This window comes from Fistularia commersonii, chromosome 16 (genome assembly GCF_037954325.1).
Source record: "Fistularia commersonii isolate RoL2024-O1a breed Wild chromosome 16, RoL_Fcom_v1.0, whole genome shotgun sequence".
NCBI lineage: Eukaryota > Metazoa > Chordata > Actinopteri > Syngnathiformes > Fistulariidae > Fistularia > Fistularia commersonii.
In genome coordinates, this window is record NC_141299.1 from 11505639 (window position 1) to 11524085 (window position 18447).

At 41.0% G+C, this 18447-nt stretch overlaps 1 protein-coding gene across 1 annotated transcript in view; it reads right to left on the minus strand.

Moving 5' to 3' along the window:
* The window catches only part of acbd6 (acyl-CoA binding domain containing 6), a 28768-nt gene extending 10607 nt beyond the window's left edge, over positions 1 to 18161 (minus strand). The window contains exons 1-6 of the mRNA XM_086161200.1: positions 17609 to 18161; positions 17389 to 17453; positions 16785 to 16881; positions 13600 to 13676; positions 9160 to 9265; positions 6101 to 6190 (exon numbers count right to left, since the gene is read on the minus strand). Coding sequence (XP_086017326.1) covers positions 6101 to 6190; positions 9160 to 9265; positions 13600 to 13676; positions 16785 to 16881; positions 17389 to 17453; positions 17609 to 17887 — 714 coding nt within the window. The 5' untranslated portion in view covers positions 17888 to 18161. The remainder of the gene's footprint in view (positions 1 to 6100; positions 6191 to 9159; positions 9266 to 13599; positions 13677 to 16784; positions 16882 to 17388; positions 17454 to 17608) is intronic.
* Positions 18162 to 18447: the final 286 nt, after the last annotated feature.

Genomic DNA, 18447 nt, shown 5'->3' on the forward strand with positions numbered 1-18447 from the left:
AAAATTAGTCATTTTATTAGCCACAGATTTGCTAAAACCTCACTGGGCTGTTTGGTATGTATAGTTCGTACAGTAGTATGAATGCAACCAGGTAACAGCCGGACTGGATTTTTAACTTAATTAGCACCGTCTAATAATTTTATTCAAAAGTGATACTAGTTTGAGCAAATCTTTGAAACTGATTAGATGTGCCATTAATAGCACTGTCATATGCTGAGAGATGTACTTAACATTTTCTTCAGCTTAAGAAAAAAAATGACAGAACATTTTGTTTTGCATCCCAGACAGGAAGCACCAATCATTTATATTTTCCTATAAATATATAGAAACAAACACTGAGTCCTCTGTTAGATGTAAGACTGTGGACAACAACAGCAAAAAACATAAAAAAATAAATAACAAACCTGATTGCAAAGTGATGTCACTCTCAAAGTGATTTTGACATTAAAAATGTGTCCAGTCACCATTTAAACTGCAGTTTTGTCTCTGGCCAATAGCTACGCTGAGAAGTAGTTGTGATTCTTGCCATATGGCTCAAGTCCTACATTTTTTGCAATGAGTGATTTAACTTGGACTTTACCATGCAAGATCAGGAATAAACCGAGATGAAGATGAGATTATTTGAACCAAAGACCTGGAGGAAATTTTGATTTAATTTGATTGTTTTTTTCTGACTCGATCTCATCCAAAGCCAATTCAAATCTCAACTAAACCACTTCTATCAAATTATGTTTCAAAAATAGCCAGCACATAATTAGACATCTGCGCCGATATCTTTCAACAGGTATACAATTTGTTTTTTCTAGTACTCATAAATAACAAACGTTTGAATAAACAACAGCTAAACAATCCAAGAGCTAGCTGAAAGCACTCATTCCACATTGTGTTTACAGTACATATCAGTATTCAGAAAGTCATCTTTTTAATATAATGGTTAAAATATATAGCTTTTTGAATATAGACTCCTTCTGAAGAAACTTACATTAATAACAATAGTAATAATAAAAAACACGCAGGTTCCACATGACATCTATGTTGTATGAGGTTGTTTTTGCTCTGTAGCCTCCAATTGTGGGCCACCCAGTCAGATATTTATTACTATTGATCTAGCTGGTCCTGGCTGAAGACTTTTGTTCTGCCGGCTCGAGTCTCTGACCTCAATTAAGTTATGAATTTCTATCTGATAGACTGGGAGCGAATGGGTCCCACTATGGCCTCTGGAACCACGCTGGATTAATTAGAATTAGCGGTGCTGCGAGTTGCCCTCTCTGCCTCATGGATCATGTTGTTTTAATACAAAGTGGAGGCGGAGGCAAGGAGGGGATGGAGTGAAAGAGGCGCAAGAGGAGGGAGCGTGAGTGATGAAGATGTAAGAGAGGGGAGCGGGAATGACTGAGAGGCAGCACGCGCAGGTACATATGAGGATTTGGGCTTGAAATCCCGGCCCAACCCTCTCCTAAACTCTCAACCTCGAAGACTGGCGTTCATAATGTTTCCCTCATTGCCTTGCGTTAACCCTGAGCTGACCTTTGTTAACTTAATCCCACCTCTCCCTCCGTCTCTCAGCCACAAACACTCAGCGTCTTCCACTGTGTCAACAAACCCGTTTCCTGACCCTTTGTCTGTCGCACATCCGAACCGAAGCTCTGCCTCCCGACTCAAGTTCCCACGCGTCACGTCTGATCTATAAATGCATATTTCCATGGCAACGCTGCGGCTTATTGGGAGGATTGGAGGTGGGGTTGGGCTTTCCACCTGAAAACAAAAGTTGTGTGTGTGAGGGATGAGGCTTAGCTGTGGGTGTGAGATTACAGCATCTGGACAGGGAACAATCATGAAAAGAGGACACACACAGACATGTAAACAAACAGCCTGTAACTTATTTTAAAAGTCTTCCACAAAAAATATGCAGACTTTAAAAAACACTACAGTTCCTGACATTCTTTTATATTTGGTCTGAATACCTTTTCTTGTGAGGTAACTCAATGTGCTCAACTTTATGGCTCTCTTTCTTATTCAAATTAGAAATGACCCTTTCCTTCTTACAGTATGTTTAAAGTTATAGGAACTTCTCACCTTCTATGACAAGGCAGAAAAACAAGATCAATTGTCTATGGTCTTATTGATTTACTCTGATGCTGTTTCCACGCCTCTTTAAACTTCACTGCACGGGACCCACAGGCTCGAATCAACTCATAAAAAAATAACATTAAAAATCACATTGTGAATTTGTTGAAGAATTCAGCCCATTTTTAAAAACATGGTCAGTATCCAAAGAACTTATTTTCGAGTTTAACATCAGATGCATTGTGACTCTTAAATATACAGACGAACTTTGAAACTTTGAACCAAAACGCTATACTTTATAAATTTCAACTGCCAGCGATGTTTTTTGCTGCGATCATAATATGCTGGAATGTCCTAAATTTCATCTCATGCTTCATTAAGGTTCTTTAGTACATTCTAGCTCACAGAACTGAAGTCCGGTAGTTAAGCTTTAATTTTCATTATTATATTAAGTGTGTGTGTGTGTCCACAGTTTGCTCTGTCTGCCCCACTTTCTCTGGCTGTATTAGCTGCAGGAGCAGTGATACTGCTCTCTGGATGGGGAGGGAGAGCTTAATGTACAGTAGCAACATCAGGGCCTGATCTACAGTTGGCAGGTGGCAGAGCCGTGATCTGTGTATTCAAACACATGCAGCGATCCATTGTCGTCCCTCCTGCCTTGATCCAGGATTAACTATCAAACGAGCCCTTAATGCAGGTTACCAGGGTTTGGGAACAATTTACTGAAACAATCAGTTGATTAATTTCAAACGATTTCCCTTCTTGGCCTGGCAAATAATACTTTTTTGTTTTAACTCTGAACGCCCCCTTCCCCCACCTTTTTAATCAACAAATTAAGCATAAATCATGTTTGATCTTTATTTACTGGTTACTCGGCAGTTGGTGGAGGTCAAGGGAGATTACTGGTCGCTTCAAACGACCCGAACATTTCTACATTTCTCTTGTGAATGCACAACCTCCCGTTCAACGTGCTTCCGTTATACAGACTGTGGCAACAAAGGGCAGATGCGCTCAAGTCCTCATTGGTGTTTTCCCCACTTTAACCTTTGTCTTTCTCCTTTTCGTCTGTCATTGCTTTCTCTTTTACACTGTGACAACAAAAAATTACATCTAAAACAAAAGGACATTTCTGTAAGTTGTAATAACAAACATATCACTCTGAAAGCTTTATCGAGATAATTTGAGATAGTTTGCTATTTTTTGATCATTTTCAGAGGAGTGTTGTGATTTAGCTGAGAATATTTTCTCTAAGCCAATTCTTTAATATGCCACCAGCAATTATACTGCCAAGGCCCAGTTTCTTCACTGGTCCAAACTCTTCCTAGGGACTTCCTCATCATAATATTTCCTATACACTTCTGTGCACATTGAAATAACTTGCAGGTGAAAGTAAGGTGATGTTTAAAAGCTGCGTGTCTACTTTCTAATTTTTCTCATGAATTTTCTGAAATATATACACATGCCACACCAAAATCAAAGCTTTGAGATTAAATGTATCAAAAATATATATTTCTTGGCTCAATCATCCAAAAAAAAAGTCTTTGCATACCAGCAATATGCATTGAATCCTTCACTCTCAAGTTTCCTGTTCTTAACAGTCCAGTTCAAAAGGATGGGAAGGAGGAAGTGAACAAAAAAACTCTAAATTTTGCAAAAAGGTTAAGTTTATAGGGGTTGCAAAACAGTTTAGTGACAATATTAATGTTTTAACACTTTTAAGTGTTGGGTTAACATATCCATTGCTTCATGCAATTGTTTCCACTGAAAGACAGAGCTTAAAGCAGAGATGCACAAAAGACTCTGCACCTGGTTTGAGGTACGGAGGGATGCAACATGCAGATCTGATGTTGACTTTTCAAAGTGTGTCACATCTGCATGTGAAATTTGGCACTGCTTTTAACCCTATGGAGAAATATCACTTGACTGCAGGTTTATTATAGCATGGCTTTCCCTTTCCGGTTTGATCTGTGAGGTTGCACCCCCCCCCCCCCCCCCCCAATAAAAAACCCAACTGGGATACTTGGATGGGAATCATCTGAATCATAAACCTTTAGCTGGCATCAGTTGCTACATGCATTAAAAGGAGAACTAAGTGTGTGACTGAGCAGACTAACCAGTCCTGCTTTGACTAACCGGCTTATTGTTTTTCCTCAATCGTAGAACAAGGCTGCACAAACTGGAAATGTGATAAAAAGGGAGCAAACAAAAGGAGGCTATTTTGTTTTCTTGAAAATCTACAGCGGTATCAGATTTAGACTTGTTATTGGCAACTTCTCAATATTAAATGTCTCCTATCAAAAATCCCAGAAGGAGAATATGGCAAATAGGGTAGCAGTCTTGCAGAAATCTAAATTATGTAATTGTTACTTGCGAGTCTTTTTGTTTTGGATGGCAACAGGCAGCTGTTTTCACTCTATGATGCTCACTGAGCTCAAAACTGAATACAGACATATTGAGAAACAAGGAAGAAAGATATTCTGGAGCTTGTAGAAGCTAAGGACTGCAATATGTCCCCAGTTGAAGAGAGAGAGCAAGAGGCTTTAATTCACCCGTGGTCAGAAAGCAGACTCTGAATACTTTATAATACTCTTCTGTCCTTGATGAATGGCTAAGTCATTGAGGGGAAAAAAACCCTCTATATATCACCTTAAAAAAAATCTATGTTGTGTTTATTTTTCATAAGGGCAGTCAACTAGTTCATAATTTCTCCACCACTGAAAAAGACTAAAAAGTAGGATTCTTAATAATTGAAATTCCTCACAAATCTCTTAATTAATTGTATCCTCTTAGTGTTGGCAATGAATGATTTAGGGTTTATGGAGGAACAGTGGATCATGAATTGAGAGTTAAGAGCCAACTGGTATTAATACCAAAGAATTATCTTTACCATGTGCTGAAAAAAAAACAAAAAAATCACCCCCCCAAAACTCACATTTCAGTGATATACAAGTGGAAAATATGCTAAGTCTTATAGAGCACAGGCTTCTGCGTCTATATATCCATCCTCTGCACCTGTCATTATCTTGATATGGCTTTAAATCATCAGCGAAGTGTTTTGTAGTTATCCCATTGTTAAGTCTTTTATGGACCATTCTCCACAAATCCACCCCTCCCCGCAGCATTCCAAACAAAGGGGCCACGTATGACCACAATAGGGAAAGTCATTTGTGAAATGTCCTGATTATGTGGGTTGTGCAACGCAAAACAATTTGCCTGATTACTTCCAATTGATTCAGCCTCACTGTTAAAGCCTCGCTGTACAGCCTGGTGAGCGACGCTATGTCGTGCCGCTGGGCAGACAAGGGGAGTAATTTCTCCAATGTGTAGCTGAGCCAGCTTACAGCCAAAGCTAAAGCCTCCTGGATGCTGCTAAACCTTGGGCTGGCTAAACACTGGGCTAGCAACCAGCCAACTCTGTCCACTAAAGCTCCGGAGGATTTGTCTGTGGCATAAAGTGAATTAAAGGTGACCTTCTGGGAGGGATGGAGGGAAAACAGAGATGGGCAATAGGGATCCTGAACATATCAAAATATTCTTCAAGTTTGTGCTCTGTGTGTGAGTGTGCAGCCATGTTGCAGCGCATGGATCCATCGGTTAGTAACACAGAAATCTACTTGTGCACACTTATCTCTCAACACAGGCTTGGAAGATATAATCACTTAGTTCACCTTGCCCTTTTTTGCTTCAGTAAAAAAAAATGATTTGAAGCGATGTTATGGAGCATAACCAAACATTTAATTTGTTTGTTTTACTTTGGATTTATCATTGTCTATGCCCAACTTTTTTTTAAACTTTCAGTCCTTTTTCAGTTTAGAGCATCGATTTTTTTTTCTTTTTTTTTTACATGTGATAAATATTGCGAATTTCACTGAAGGAGATGCACTATTGTGTGTTTTGGCTTATGCTAACACTAGATTAAGTCTAGTGATTAAATGTTTTCTAGATTTAGGGGCTACCTGGAGGCACAAATTTCTCCACATACGAGATGAACTGGAGGACTTTCAAAAGACAGAGAGACAAACATGTCGTTCACCTGACTGTTGATGTCTGCTTCATGCTGCAGTAATACAGACACCAGCTCCTTGTGTCCTCTGTCACAGGCCCAGTGCAAGAGAGCCCGGCCCTGCGAACACACACGCACACACACAGTTAGTAAAAAGGGGCCTGGACATCATAGATGTGAGTTTACTCCTCATATGGCATTTTCACATGGGCATCGTGTCTTGTTTTCTGCTCCTATTGAATCAAAAGTGAAATTCTACACCCAGATCATCCTCTTAATAACCTATCCCCTGCATCACCTGCCCAACTGAACTTCAATTTGTTTCATTGCCTGCAGAAAAAAAAAAAAATCTGCATGATCAGTCTGAAGTCAGAGCCTTTGAAACACTGCTCAATCATGACCTGCAGACAGTGACATGATACATGTGTGTGTGTGTGTGTGTGTGTCTGTGTGTGTGGGTCTTGGAGCGGTAGGTGTTTCACGTGGAGACGGAGAGCTGTAGGACAAATTGCAGAAACCTGTCCAGTCTGTAAAGCTTGATTGATAGGAGGCTGTGCACAAAATATGACCAGCTTCTAGTCTATTACAACAGACACATGTGCTCTTGCACAATCGCACACATCTGCACACACACACACACACACACACACACACACACACACACACACACACACACACACACACACACACACACACACACACACACACACACACACACACACACACACACACACACACATGCACCCTCTCCTCAGGTCCAAGATCCTTGTTCTAATACGACCATGCAAGCTCATTTTTCAGTGAGGCCAATTAGGTAAAGCAAACTCTCCAGGTCCAGTTCTGTTGTTTAAATCATATTGATCACCAGGGCTGAATGTTAAAATGGATACTTATGAGCCAGGCTGGAATACCAATAAGTTAGACTTTCACTCTTCCTTTCCCTCCCGCTCTCTTCTCTCACTCCAACCAAGGTGTGCTACTACACCTTCACAGGGTTTGGTTGCTCCTGTAGAACAATCAAGTGAAAAGAAAAAGACTTGGTAGCTATTATACTTTAAGCAGCAATTACATTGTTACTCGTGAAATGAATATTAATAAGGGCTGCCATAATTGGTTTAATACCTCAAAACTCTTGTGGCCAGGTTACTGTTTATGCAGCAATTATGCATATGCTTAAACTTGAAACTTTTTTTGCATGGAGATCAGAAATGATAAAATCGTAACTCGTGGATGAATGAACGAACTGTATCTGTTCGATACTTGAAAAGAGGAAATACCTGTTTATTTCATTCAACTCGGGCCATCTTTTCTAATTTCACAGCGAGTTTATAATTTTGAAGTATTTATTTTATATTGTGAATGAAATTGTGCCTGCTGAAGCCTACAGTGCCCTACAGTATGAATGATTTCAGGTTAGATGAATTGAAATCCCTCTGAGGCTATAAATAGTTGAAACAGCAATGGCTGCAAGTAAAGATAGGGACAGCAGTTGGAGATTTTATGAATGAAGGCACTACACTCTTATTTTGGAAAGAGGTAATGTATCCTTTCCCCACTGTGGCTTATTGTACTGCCACCAGGGTCCAGCTCTCAGCACTGATTTGCACTGATTGCATCACATCAGTTACACTTTGTCATGCCACGTATTTCAGTTTTGTTACCAAAGCAAAAATATTGCACCTTTCAAGCTCTCAGATTATTGTTTCATTTTCTCAAAGCCGTTCTTCCTCTGCTTCTTTAATAAGTCACTATCAGAATGAATGAACTACCAAGGTGATTCATCTGGGAATATACGTTTATTAGGAACGTATCCACCTCCATTCATGGACGGTTTTATGGTATTGCTTTTGTATTCTGCAGCATTCGTTTGATCTAAATCTAATAACTTGGTGCATTGAGTATGTTTGTTTATAAGTGTGCACATATCGCCCATCCAAGATAGTCACTCTATAAGCCAATGTAATAATAATAATAATTATTGGGGCATGCAGCAATTTGGTCTTGCAGTTTCCCCACTTGCAAAGCCATTCTACTTCACAAACTTAATTGAGCATGAAAATAGAATAATCCAAACCTATTTTCCTTATCCAGTATTTTTTTTGTTCAGTAATAGTTGGATATGAAGATGTATTGCTCCCTTGGCTTTCCAAATTTTGTGACATTAAAATGAAAAAGAGCAGTCTGTAATAATAAAAAGATAACCCTTTAAAGTCAATGAGGAAATTTCATTATAATTATACAGGCCTGTCCATCTGCTCCCGCAGATCACTTTATTCAAGTTCAGCCTTAAATAGTACTTTGATCAAAATAAAGATAAATGAACAAATAAATAAATAAACGAATAAATGAATAAATGACGATATTCAGCTGTGTAATGTTTGATCCTGGGACAGAGTGTCTATCCTTGGGCTGTTCTTTAGGCCTCGTTGCTGATGTGAAACTTCACCACTGCCCTCTGCTGGTGATCGGATCCACCAGCAGGTGAGCTCAGAACAATGAGTGACCAGACAAAGCTTTCTCCGCTGAGGGCCCTCCACCATCTGGCCTGCGGGTAGGAACTTACCAGCCAACTGCCCACTTATCTGAGGAATGGCTGCGATGAAAGAGAGGCAGGGAAACAGCTATTTGGCCTGACCGATAATGAATTGAGTATAGAATAATGGATTTTGGAGCCAATCCAGAAAACACCTTAAGATGGTAATAACAGTTCATGCAATTAACACATCTCAGCCTGAGGGGTGATTCCCATGTGTTTCTGGCGCAGAATGACTAAAACCCCCATGTAATGATTATTACGGAGGGCTGCATAAACCAATCCCACCGTGACCTGTATTTTTCATGATACTCGACATTTGCAGCGAAGGCCTTTTTTTACCTGTTGTCTGTCAGACAAAGTCGTTACACAGAGGAATCAACCTAGCACAGAAGCTAAGGTTGGCTTGATACAAAAAAACAAAAACAAAACAAGATTTAACAAGAAAATTCTCCAGCCTGTGCTCCCCGTCATCCTTTGTGCAGGTGTAGTGCCGATAACCTGGTAAATCATTCCAAGAGTCTTCATATTTCATTTCTTGACCGTTATGTTTTACCTCTTCGTCTTTCGTATTGACGTCCACACTCTGAGAGCCGATGGCCTTGCTGATATGGTCAATGTTGTTTTCTCTGCAGTAATCAAAGATGTTCTTGTCTTCCTCCCTGGAAGTTGACCAGAAGGCAGAAAAGGTATTAGTCAACTGCAGTTTTGGGATTATCACTTGGAGGTTAAGACGGTGCGTGCTTCTCCTACGACAGTTTCACCTGCACAAAGTATTGTGCAGCATCTTCTGTGTTGCTGAACAAGATTTTGCCAAGAGGGCTAAGGGCCCTCTTGGCTAAGGGCTTTAGAATATTACTTTTACTTTTTAAAATGATCAACAAACATCACTGATAAAAATATGCTATTGAATCACTCATTACCAAAGTGCCTATTAAAAAAAACGAAAAAAAACTCAATACCTCAATAAACAATTCTCAATATATGAAAAGCATGTTGTTCCTGGTTGACATTGAATTGTGAGTATCGGAAACTGAATCTGGGGAATTCCTTTTGTACCCGGCAATCTAAAAGATGGATTTAGGCTAAGCAAGACCACAATCTGTAAAGATAGAAAGTAATGTAAACTAAAATATGCACTATTGTGCTTTCAGCATGAAGTAGGCGCCTGCGCGCCATTCCAGCGCTTCATTTGAGAGCGTGCAGGACATTTTACCACGGCATTTCATCAAACACAAAGACAGATAATACAAAGTCTCCATCTCCTGCACAAGCAGCTGCCACATGTGCCACATCGCTGGGGAACACGCACGCACGCATGCACGCACACACACCACCCCACTGCTGATTATATCTCTGTGTCTCTAATCACCTCCTGGCATTGGGGACAGGAGTGAGTGCTGGCGGGGGGCAGGGTGCAGCGGTGAGGGGCTGTTGGGTGTGGGGGAGAGAAGGGGCGAAATCTCATTTAGAGCTTTACGCCTTCCCCTCCCTCTTGCCCATGCCGACCATTCAGATTAATTGAATTTAGTGCTCTATTGTCTGACAAAAACCCCACATACCCGCTGCTGTACCACTCCCACGCAGTGAGTCAGTCATCCCCAAGGCCAAATCCCTGAGCTCCCTTCTCTGACGCCTGCACTGTTGCTGTCCCTTGGCGGCCACCTGGCTTCAACTGCACAGGTGCAGCTGAGGGCTGCGCCACCCGTTAACATGGAGGCACTTGTTAAGATTAGCGGGGAGGAGAGTGGCCTGAACAAGAGCAAGGTTAAAGGCACAATTATCAAACACTGCCAGTACTCCGCTCACGAACATTCTTCCAACCAGTCTTGCCAAAACTTTGGCTTTCAACAGAGAATTGAACCGTTTTAGAAATTGTATTGAAAGATGCTGGAATGTGATTTTGACTTCTAACGTGTTAATCACACTAAGAAAAATCAATTGCGCATGTTAAAAATATCCCAATTTTTCAAATACTGCTGAAGACAAAACCATAGTCATTACATACAGTACTGGTACTTTTTAAAGTAATACATAATAAAAGATCTTCAGATGGAGAAAAAATACTTCACCCATCAACTTATCTAATTGATATCAGGATCTTAGTGGTTTACCATTTCTGCTAAGCAAATACCTGAGGCAAATTTCCAAAATGTATTTATATTCACCAGACCCCAACATGAAAACATTGTGCTCGGAAGCTTTCAAAAGCATTCCCATAAAGTTGGAAGAATCTAGGCCTCATTATCATGGAATTAAACTCAATTTATATATATTGTGTATTTTATACAGCTTATTAGAGACTGATATCTGAGTATGATGATTTTAATTCATCAACACATATATCCTAGCTAAGGTCAACTGTTTTAAGCAGTGTATGTAAGGATATTACTTTTGTGCGTTGCGTCTCCGCTTCAAATTCAATTTCAGGTTGGTTTCTAGGATTCAACCTGACTTGTTGCGTGTGATTCTGCATGATGAAATGTTTTCTTTTCATACAGTGACAACAGGAGCGTCAAATGAGTAACGAGGAGCTGGAAAAAAACATCAGGGAAACAGGAGTTGCCAGCTTGTGTCCCCAGCTTGTGTCTCCCAGCTGACAACTCCTGTCCTCTACAGGCAGCTGGCTAAACTACTCCTTTAAACCACTCCCCGGGGGAAATTTACCGTCCCCACAAACAAGTAGTGCAAACTATTAAATTGTGAGGATGCTGTTTCAAAATCGGCACCAACAGACGACACAAAAAAGTTCAGTATTTTCTTTGTTCTTTAATGAACCTCTGAATCTCCTATTTTTCATCGTTTCATCAACATGCCCTCTCACTCCCAGTTCTCTTGTTCCTCCCCACCCTCTTTCTGCTGTCTGCTCATCAGTCCGTGATGAATTATGAATAACTCATTACACTTTTATCACTGTATGAGCAAATTCATTTACATACCCCTGATTACTGCCGCAATGTTTATTCATGAGTTTCCGCGCTCAGCCACACCCATTTCCCTTTCTGATAGTCATGGTGACCCCGAATGTCCCTGATGTGTGGCCGCCATCCGTCTCCATGGGCAACTAATCAATAGGCCAGCTCATCAGTCTTTTGTCAATGGTCAGAAGGGGCAGGTGTGACACACACACAGACACACATCCTACTAAGTGTGTTGTGCATTGTCATGTAATATGCAAAAGCTGGAATAAAGCTCATTAGTGATTGCACCTACTCAACACCTGTACACAGTGACATCACCGCAAAGACCCATGACGCGTGTCCCCACGCAAGCACGCACACAGAAACACACAAGTGTGTGAACACACACACTTTAAACAAACAAATGATTAATGTGACCCCTGGAAATGACATGACATCAACTCGGCCGAAATGCATGCTGGGAAGGTCACTGGCTACTCTGTCATCACAACAGCTGTTGAACCAGTGGTTTTGTGTGTGTCTGTGTGTGTGCTCGTATGTGTGTATATGGCTGGTGTGGTGTTCTGGCAGATATATCCTTCATCCATCAGACTAAACTGGCCACAGTGGTGAAGAACACTCATCTACCTGAAGCCTGAGCCTCACTGATCACCACCCCATCTACACAAAGCATCTCACACACACACACACACACACACACACACACACACACACACACACACACACACACACACACACACACACACACATCAGATCCCCAATAGCGGGTTGAGCCTCACTTTAAACGTGGCTGGGCTCCATGGAAGTCCAAGGAACAATGAGAAGTCTAATAACTCAGCAACGAATCCAGCGAAGAGCCAAAACAACATAGCCTCTGGTGTTTATCCAGCTCTCTTTTCAAGCTACAAATATAATATTCGGAGCCTTCTCAATAATTTCAATTATACACTGATCAGCGCAGTTACCCTGGGTTACTACTGATCAAACCCGCTTTTATCCATAAAATCTCAGCTCACATTTTCTCGTGTGTACGCACACACACACACACACACACACACACACACACACACACACACACACACACACACACTTGCACATATAAACACACACACACACCAAGAGCGAGATTAGCAGTGAGCAATGCAATTAACTCTGCCTGGTTAACAGGTGCTTAGCTGTTTAATATTGAAGGGTGTGTGTGTGTGTGTATGTGTGTGTGAGGGGAAATTGGAATGCAGCAGAGCAGTGAATGTGACAGTTCCGGCAGGTTATGCATGGTTTCAAATGCAATCGTAGCAATGTATAGAAGCAAGTGTATATATAAGTGTATGCACGTGTATAGGTGTGTGCATGTGACGTATTAATGACTTCCTTCTTACTGGTTCTGTTTGGGGCAATCGCCAGTACCGCATATCACCAAGGGGTTTGTGGCTCTGGGAATGGGCTGCACCTACACACCTTCTGTACCCCAGCATGTCTTCATTATTGCCCCCATGAATTGTAACGTAATTAAAAAAGGGAGACTCTGGCCGCTGCTTTCTGAGATCGTGCATACTAATCACATGCAGCCATTTAGAAGGAAAACCTGCAGGATTCACACTTCTCATTTTCATCTCCAAAGGAACACCTTCTTTTACTGAAATGAAGATGAGTTTTTTTAAGCTTGAGTAAGTCTGCCAGATAAGACTAAATGGAGAATATATTCCATTAACATAAATCAGAGCTGCATGACATCTACAGGCCGTAGCTGCAGTTACGGTCTGTTGAATGTAATCAAATACAGCATCAAGACTGGTGGTTAACAATGCAAGAGTCAGACTGAGTTGACCTGAGCATTAAATAAGTGGTGATTCACAACTGAAGGGAAAGGCTGAGTCTATTCCAGTACCCTCATGAATAGGGAAAGCATTGGATTAGGTGTATGTGTGTGTGTGTGTGTGTGTGTGTGTGTGTGTGTGTGTGTGTGTGTGTGTGTGTGTGTGTGTGTGTGTGTGCGTGCCTGTTTGTGCGGTCATTTCTAACAAGCGTCTCTGAATTAGGGTGTGTTTTTGAAGAAGCTGAAAAGAATGAAATACCTTATCATCTCCTCTTGGTATAAAGAGCTGACCGCTGCTCCACCGAAGCCTGATCTCTTTTCCGCTCCTCGTCTCTCCTGTTGCATGAAAAGCAGCCACACATTGATGGCTGATAAGAAACTTGATCATATTTGAAACCGAAACATCACACTTGATAGTCAGGGGTTGACTATTTGTGTTCAGTAAACATTTCATACATATTAAGCATGACCACAGTGTAGTACTGATTAGTTCTGTATCCTGGAATTCAAGAAAGTGAAATAGTTTCTTTGGTATGCTAGACTGAACAGATGTCGATCCTGTTACGGTTTACAGGTTTGCACCGAGAAGGTACAACTTTCTAGCCTACGGAATAAAAAAATCATTGGAAGCAGAAAGAAAAAGTTCCAAAAAAGTTTTTCCAACCATTACATGGAATTAAAAAAAAAACAATAAGACGTCTTTGTAAGCCTATACATTTAACCTTACAAAGAAAGAGACAGAGACAGCTTACAAACCAAAATGTTTAGTTGGTGATGTTAGACATGACCTCACTGGTGAAATAGGACCAACAATAACCACGAGAGCGGCACAACATACATGGTGCCTTAATTTTACTCAGGAAAATCTGTTTTTCATGAAATTTCTTATTACACTTAGTTCAGCCGAGACATTATTACCCAGCCATTCACTACGGACCAACCTTGACTCACAAAGGAACCTGCACAAATCTGATTTCAGAAAATGGCAAGAGTGGGGGAGAACATGACAAGCGAAGAAAAACAACTGTGCGGGCACTTTTGGGACAACCTAATTCACTTCTGAAACTCAGAATATTCGCTGATGCACTGGTCCCGCTCTTCTGCAGTATAATGTAATTTAAAGCCGGTGCCTGCTTAACAATTGAGGCAGGAACAAAGGCCAAATCCTGGCTATTATTCTCTCTCCCGTTCTGTGCCTACACACTCCTACTTATTTAACTGTGCCTCCAAAATAATAGCCAGCACTGAGCTAGGGTACTTTGTTAACACTAATACGATCAGCTTCTTTTCAGGGGGGCACTGGCGGGTTGGCCGGCCCGTCTGCTGGGCTCCCTGGCATTGTGCAATTGTGGGGCAGAGTCAACGAGTATTTCCCCTAAACATGTCTACAAAGAAAAGAATGTGTCAGGAATGGGCATGCACTTGACAGTGAGGCTGACAGAGACATGGAGGAGGACAGTCATGGGGGAAAAGAAAATCAGACAGCATATGGGGGGGGGGGAGAACAAAAAGCAGGAGGATATGAAGGAAAAACAGAATGTGGACAAAAGGAAAGAAAGTGCAGTGCACTTCATGAGAGTACAGTAGGTCATGGAAGACATCCTTTTAAGGCAGACGTAAATGTATTATTTTGCCTTTCATTTCCAAAATAAACAACTTAATCCCATTTCTAAGGGACTCCGCTTGTAGAACAGTCAGTGAGGAAATCAATCAAATGTCTGCTTCCTGTGGACATGGCAAGCATTTTGGCCTTTTTTCATTTTCATTTAATTGAATGCTATGGCAACCTGTAACCCTTTTATTTCAGCCCCTCTTGATCTTTTTGCTCTTCTTTTAGTAAGTCGGTCTTTAAAAGCTGTACGACATTCAAACAAGCACACTTGAACATAACTTTCTCAATTATTAACACAAGCTCACTGATGGGATCTGGCCATGCCATTGGTCCCTCCTTCATCAGTTTTTACTTAACTAGAACAAAATTTATCTGTTTGATTTTGCCAATGAATTCTCAACACGTACCTTCTAACTAAAACTAACTAAATTCAATTGAAACCACCCCCTTGTTCTTTAAACAGAGCAACATTTTCACGTTTGATCCAATTTATTTTTGGATTATCAGAGTTCTCTGTTGATTTGGGAACACTTACAATGACAGTTAGTCCTGTAACAATTATTCTAATCACTTAGAGATAGAAAACAACCTCAGTTGTTTAATGCAACGCTCCCAAATTCATGTCTCAACAGTAGAACAAAATTTATGGTGCATCAGGCACAGGTTTTTAAATCAACCTCTTAACTAATTTAAGCTGCAATATAACAACCTCAGTATGATTGGCAAAATGCCATTAACTTTGGTTATTTAGAGTATATGGCTTCATTAGTTGTATATCAAATATTGAAAAAAAAATTCTGATTTTTTTTTCTCACCAAACCATCAAAATTTCAAAACGGGGGCTCAGTATGCTCACAGATGTCACTGATACAATTATATTTGTTCCAGGACTTCATATTTCTAAAGAAAAACCAAAAGATAATTTTAGGCAAAAATGCATTAATCTCTGCCTTGTTACCAAATTTTGAAGGAAAGTTGAAACCTCAAGGTTAGAATTAAGTAGTTTTTGTCATCCTGCAGTAAAACAATCTTAAATGGCACTTGGTTAAAGTTATGCAGGTTATAAATGACTTTTAAACACAAAGCCTTTCAATACAGCTATTCTACTCAGCTAGGGCTGGCAGTTCAGTGATATTGTTGAAACTAAAGGCTTGCGCTGTTGCCCCAGATGACATCCTTACCTTGGCAACATAACTCTCCAGGCACAGAAAAGAGGTCCTTATGTAAGAGGACTTCCAGATGTAAACAGTTTCACTTTTGTCACAACATGCAGTGATGCCCGCACAGACAGGCTCTTGAATTATTCATATCCTAAAAATAACAACAATTTCGGGAGGGATTATACCGTATAGCTTTTATCCTCATGCAACACATTATAGTGAGGCGCTGGGGGAGAGAAGTCGACCAAATAACGCTGTAACACTGACCTCCAATGGCAATTGTAGTACATTGCAACCTAGGACGACAATGACATTGAATGCACCTAATGCTGCTAATTTCCTAATCATCGATTTGAATTCAATAGATGTCGATTTGAATTCAATAGATGTTTAATAGAAAACACAATATCATGAAAGGTGTGTAGTAGTCAAACTGCAGAGCCAGTTAGTGTTAAACCAGCAGAACAACATTCCCATGTCAGGTAGACCTTAAAATCATGTGATTGCATCATTGTGATTTGGGGCTCAGAATTAATGTCTCTACATAGTCACTGAGGCAGAAGAGCCAGAGTGCTTCAAATCAGACAAATACTCGCTGTATAAATTTGTTAACAAGCACAAACTGTGTCGAAAATATCTGCTTTGTCTTTTAAGAAAAAAAAATGTTATTACCCTCTGGCTTCCTTCAGGATCTAAGATATTGACACAGGAAATGTACTCCTGCATGGCCTGCTCAGCGTCCATGTCCCCGAGCTGCTTCCAGGCTTGCCTGTGATAGTAAAAGTCTCATCACAACCATGATAATTTAAACATGCAACCACTAGCTGTGTTTCTTTATTAATGCTAGAAATAAAAAATACTAAGAAAGCATGCTTAATTTGTCTCTCTATGTGGCCGTACGATGGACCGGCGACCGGTTCAGGGTGTACCATACTTCTTACCGAACGACAGCCGGGATAGGCTCCAGCATCCGCGACCCAAAGTGCAGGATAAGTGGTAGATAATGAATGGATAGATAGATTGACATGTATACATGTTTCGTAGTCTAGCAGATAGTTTAGGGCCATTCATTATATGGTAGTTGATACATTATTGTGTGTTTTATTTTTTTTCATATCATGCAGGGTTACACAGTCACAAGGAAGGTTTGATTACGGGAACAGGTGCACATCCATAAAAATGTCACCAATATATGAGATGCACTTGACAATAGCGTGTCATTTAACGTACAGTAACATGGTTGCAAATTATTTGGTGTAACAGGATCACTATATACCATTTTCTCTGTCCTTCAAAGTCGAAGAAGCCGGGCTTTGGTGTATTGCACTTTCCCACTTTCACCTGCAACACAACAACTAGTATTACCCTTAATTTCTAGTCAACTTTATGAGCTACATCATGCGTAAACAGAAAAAATGCCACATGTTGCCAGAAAGACAGGGTTTAAAGATGGCCTTCACAAAAAACAAAAAACTGCTTTGTAATGCCACACTCGCCTGTTTGTATCGAGCATAAAGGTACAGCAGCTGGTCCCTGCTGGCTGTCTGGACCAGATCCCCTACGCGGTCCGCCGCGGAATCGAACTCCCGCCGCAGCTCCTCGCCCTCCAGCCGGTCATCCACGTCCACAGCGCTGCAGTCAAACTTACCCAGCCCCAGGTCAGAGTCCGAGTCGGAGCCTGCTCCACCGAGCGGCTCCCCTGTGTCGGGCCGGGCTGGATCGGTGCCTGAACCCGTCGCAGTGTCCGGGGAGGACGACGGCGACCTAGAAGCCATTGTTATTATTGTTGATATCGTGACGTGACCGTCAGAGGGGACGCGCGTCCGAGATTCGCGTGGAAACGCCAAAGGGTAACACGACGGAGCCTCCAGGTGTATTTTCGTAAGGTGTTCCCCGGGAGATTTCGTTTCTAAATCGTTATCGTTGTAAATTCGTGACAGTCGGATTTGTTTCCACTACTGGTCCGTGTTTGGTACAGCGGGTTTAATGCGCCGGCTAATAACAGTGGCAGGAAAGAAAGGTTCCTGCTACTGTCAACTCGGAGGAAATTAGCCTCTGCGGTTCCCACTGTCAGAGGAACCAAAAATAAGCACTATTAAAAAAAGGAAACCTTTTTATATTTAAATATCGACTTGGGTGGGTATGATAGCAACTTTCTTTTCTGTCAAGTTAAAATTTATGCATATGCGAGAGGTACTTTCTAACCGTTATCCGGTTGCTAACTCACCGGCCCAAGTGACAGTTTGGCCTCTGTGGAGAATTTTAAACTCGAGATTATGATGTTAAAATCCCGATATTTTGAAATAGCGGCAAGCTAAGTGTCGTGTTATCATTA